This window comes from Beta vulgaris, chromosome 6 (assembly GCF_026745355.1).
Source record: "Beta vulgaris subsp. vulgaris cultivar EL10 chromosome 6, EL10.2, whole genome shotgun sequence".
Lineage (NCBI taxonomy): Eukaryota > Viridiplantae > Streptophyta > Magnoliopsida > Caryophyllales > Amaranthaceae > Beta > Beta vulgaris.
Window position 1 is genome coordinate 33,058,147 of NC_079207.1, and position 4,852 is coordinate 33,062,998.

General features: G+C 36.7%; 1 protein-coding gene across 1 annotated transcript; it reads right to left on the minus strand.

Moving 5' to 3' along the window:
* Window positions 1–219: 219 nt before the first annotated feature.
* LOC104896446 (40S ribosomal protein S29) lies at window positions 220–2,236 on the minus strand. The gene is made up of 3 exons (XM_010683195.2): window positions 2,072–2,236; window positions 1,842–1,941; window positions 220–471 (listed from the first exon to the last, which is right to left on the minus strand). Exons 1-3 carry the CDS (start codon window positions 2,131–2,133, stop codon window positions 463–465), a joined length of 171 nt encoding a protein of 56 aa, XP_010681497.1. The 5' UTR covers window positions 2,134–2,236; the 3' UTR covers window positions 220–462.
* Between the last annotated feature and the right edge of the window lie 2,616 nt (window positions 2,237–4,852).

Sequence of the window (4,852 nt, forward strand, 5' to 3'; positions counted from 1 at the left end):
AAGCCTATAAGAGCAAGAAAAGAGGAAAAGCCACACATCGAATTCATCTAAACAAAATTAGCTAAACTAGTATTTCCTAACTTCATAATTCCTATTTTTTTATTGCACCACTTTCTTTTTATCTGTTTATTTCTAATTGCCACTTTTTCTAATATGGTTAACCTTTTAGTTTCATTATTAACCATTCAGCCAAACATCTATTAATCATATACTCAAAAGTAACGAAAACCATGAACTTGCACAACACTGAACAGAATACTAGAGACATAATAGTATTTGGCAACACAATTAAACCAAATCCTCTGAATATAAGCCTACTCCATCCGACAGTAAAATTTAAGATCAAACATCGGTTCAGCAGTCTACAATTTAAAAGATCAAAATTTTAAAAATATTCATGAATAGCTTAACAAGTCTAGATCTTCAAAAACAGCTTCAGCAGCGAATACATCATACTGCACTTTAACGATACTGCAAATGTAAATAGGAAAAATAGATCAGGATATCATAAAAATACTAATAACAAAAAACAAAATAAACTCAAAGTATAACTAAATCGAAGTCAAATTACATTAATGAAGGGTAAGGTAATCTATGTCTCTTATCCTCCTATAAAAAGTGCTTTCTCTTAAATATAATGAGTAACATAAGATCATATGAACTGAACTCATCAGAACTTACTAGAACTTAAGGTGAAAACACACCAAAATTGTTCTCCTGAAGTTAATTGCCCAACAAAGTTCCCTCACTCCACATTGTAATTTGTAAACATCATGGAGATAAATTCCAAAATTAAGTACACATATGAAAGAGGCCATTACATTTGAATTACAGCCTCTCAACATGAAAAGCCAAATTTATATTCTGTAGGTACAGGAAGCATACACATGATATATACCAATTTGGCTTAAAGCATTAACCATATACTCCCTCTGTCCTCTATTAGTTTACCCGTATTCTTTTTAAGGGTGTCCCTTATTAGTTTACCCCTCTTTTTTTTCTGTTTTTGGAATGGGACCACAAACTTTTCATCACATACATTTAACTTTAATATAAAATAATAGTTTGTCTTTCTTTCTATGACCTACAACATTATTTCTCCTAAAAGGCTAAAACTCTATGCAAAGGAAAGGGGTAAACTAATAGAGGACGAAAGAAGTACTTTATAAACTCCTATTATATAATTTTTGCATGAAAAAACATTTGATAAATTGAACCATATCACAGGAAGCAGCAATGCAATATATAGCACAACAAGAGCAATTACAGCATTTCGTCTAATACCATCTTCTAATGCATTTTCTTCATGATTATAGAACAATGTCGTGTTTTTGGTATCCAAAACCATAAGCTATATCCATATAAAAAACCTACACATCACTAATTTAGAAATAATAAATCTGCACTCATAAAAATAGAGCAAACAACATCCTCAACATAAGAGCTTACAATACTCAGCATATATTCACTTTAGCTTTTATTAATCAAAAATCCAAATGATCAAGTTTTATAAAAGCAAGAACTACATACGTAAATTATTTATATTTTTGATCGGAACTAACTTCATCTCTATTCATACTTCGCCAACTCTCCGGAGTTGCCACCTAAAATACCTTAAACACCATTTTTTAACTTCATCTCTATTTTTGATCGGAACATGTTTCATTAACTCAAAGAGCATTGCGTGCATATAAATCTAGTTTTACCTAAAATATCTAGAAAACAAAACCATAGACCTTAAAAAATCATTGAATCAACCAAATAGTTACAAAAAAAAAAACATAAAAACAACTTTATATTATATTAGAAAAAACAAAGAGAATATATGAAATTAAAATTACCTTGATGAATCCAATTTCCTTGGCGTTGCTACGGAAGCACTGCCTGCAGCACATCAAACCATACTTGCGAATAATTGCGTGAGGGTTGCCGCAAACTCGGCTGTTCCAAAAAAAAAAAAAAAAAAACATAGCATCATCAACAACAACAACAACAAAGAAAAGAAATCAAGTTGATAATTTAAATCTTAATTATGTGAAATACGATAAAATGAAGAAAGAGAAAAGAGTACCAAGCACGAGATCCGGGACCGTAGCTCTTAGGGTGAGAATTCCAGATGTTGGAGTGACCCATTTTCTTCTTCTTCTGAGAAAAGTTGGAAGAGAATGGAGAGAGTGCGGCGCCGCTGTCTTTTAGAAAACCCTAGCACGATTATGTTGATGAGGGAGAAAAGAGAATGAATATAAGGGTTTTATACTTTTATTGCTGCTTTGCACAATTACACCTAACATCTTTAAGATAAAACGCGCCGTTTTCGTCCTAAAATATTTTCTCTTTTGTTTCTAAAGGTAATTGTTTTTATACCCCTCAAAAAAAAAAGGTAATTGTTTTTATAAAAAAAAATAAAATTGAAAGGAATTATCTCAACTTTTATCTATCTTTTCAATATAATAATGACTCTAGGTAGTATCTTTTCAAAATAATCTAAATTACTATTTAATTTATTTATATATTACAAATGTGAAATGGGTTAGTGTATGCAAGAAAACTAATAGTTTGGATTATTTTAAAAAGGTATTTCCACAAGTCGGATTATTTTAGAACAATCCAAAATTTAGATTATTTAGAGAAAATAAGTTATAGTTCAGATTGTTTGCATCAAGTTTTTCTATGTGATCTTGTTCGTTTTGGTCCAATTTGAATATACATTTTCTCTTTGAGATTTCAATTTGCTTTCGATCCAAGTGTTTTGAAATATAAAATATACAAAATTAATTAAAAGTTTATTTTTGGTAATAAAGATAGTCGTAGTAATAAACTTGTCTTAGAACAAAAAGACAAGCAAAATTAATATGATATGTGATTTTTTTTTTAGTGAAAATAAAGTTCATGTGGATCAAGACCCTTTTGATTGTCTGCTGGTAAGTAGCCCCTTCGTTTTTTAGCCCGAAGGGTAACAACTTGTAGCAATATACGCCTTGGTGTGTGATGAATGTCGTATGTATTCGGTCCTTTTCCGCCATCGGGATCTAATTATATCCCGCATTGGCATCCATAAAGCTAATCAACTCGTGATCGGCGCTTGAATCTACCAACCTGTCAATTTTCGAGAGGGGATTTATCTTTAGGACATATATGCCTTGTTCAGGTCGGTGAAGTCGACGCACATGCGCCAATCCCCGCGGGCCTTTTTTACCAAAACCATGTTGGCCAACCACTCTGTGTAACGGCATTCCTCAAGAATGCCTGCTTCTAGTAGCTTCTTAACCTCTGCTGCTTCTGTTGTGTTTCTCTCGGGTCTTTGATGCCTAAGTTTCTACTTTATAGATCCAAACCGTTCTTTAATGTTCAACTCGTGACATGCAAAGTTGGGGTCTCGGAGGCAAACTAAGCAAACACGTCCTTGTACTCTCGCAAAATGCTGACAATTTTTTCCTTCTTCTCGGGGCTGAGGCCTGTGCCTATCCTCAGTTCATGCCCGAGTTCCTCATCTATCATTATCTCTTTATCTTCCTCGACCGGTTGTGGTCGTTCATACAACATAGAATTTTCAGAAAGGTAGACCCTGAGACCAGTGGGGATGTCCGTAGGGTCTTCCCTCTTCCTCTATTTCGGGCGTTCTTCTTAAGTATTGATTTGAAACTATTTGTATAACACTCTCGGGATGTCTGTTGGTCTCCATAGATTTTCTCGACTTGTCCTTCATCTGTTTTGTACTGCGGGAATAATTAAAAATTGCTATATCGAGATGACTACATTTATCTTGTTCATGGTGCGTAGGCCTACCCATAATGGCATTATAGGGCAGCGGGGTGTCGACCACCAGAAAGTCGAATAGCAGGCTTCTACCCTTCCCTCTCTCCCCGAGCCTCACCACCAGTTTTATAAACCCGAGGGGGTATACGAATCCTCCCCCGAAGCCTATCAGCGGCTGCCCGGTCAGGTTACATCCTTCTCGGTTTGCGCAATAGGGTAATGATATCCCCTGAGGAGACATTATTGACTAGAATCCTCTTAATCCGAGAGTTGGCAATCTTCATCTCTATCACAAGGAGGTCGTCATGGGGGGTATGAACGTGCCGGTAAGGCTCCCCAAATGTCATGACGAGACACCCCGCCTTCATTGGCTCGACTTCTAAGACATGTTGCTTCATTGCTTGGAGGTGAGCCTTGCGGGCTCGACCAGTTAGGCCCCCCCAGAGGCATGGCCCCCTGCTATCACCCTGACATACCCGTCGGTGTTGTCACTAAATTTTTCGTTGCCTTCTCCTTCCCCTTTTCTTCCCGAGAGTGCTTGATGTATCTATTCAACTTTCTTTGATTAGCTAGGTGGTCCAAGGCCTTCTTCAATTTTCGACAGTCCTTGGTGGTATGGTCACGATCCCCGTGGTACTCACACCACAATTTTTGATCCCTTCTTTTCTTTGAAGTTCTTTTTGGGGGGAGGATGGGTGATACTGACTTATGTTTCCGATCTAGGTAAATCTTACGTCTGTTTTTGTTGAAGCGGGGATCGTTCCCATTATTCGCAGCTCTCAGGAGCAATTGTTGGCTGCTCTTGGAGTTCTTGTTGGATTCCTGGTAAGGGATTTCTTCCTTTCTCTTTTTCGACAGGTTTGCAAATGTTTGAGGCTTCAATGAACTTCTGGGCTTGACTCATGGTCTCAACGAATGTGGTGACTTCATTCTCAGCCAAGGACTATCTGAACTTGGTTGGCCAAAACCCTGACATTAAGGCGGTGAAGGCTACCCCGCTTGAAGGTCGGAGATTTTCAGGAACTCTTCATTGAATCTCTTGATATAGTCCGCTAGGCTCTCGTGCTCTTACTGCTTGGTTGACATCAAGTGGATG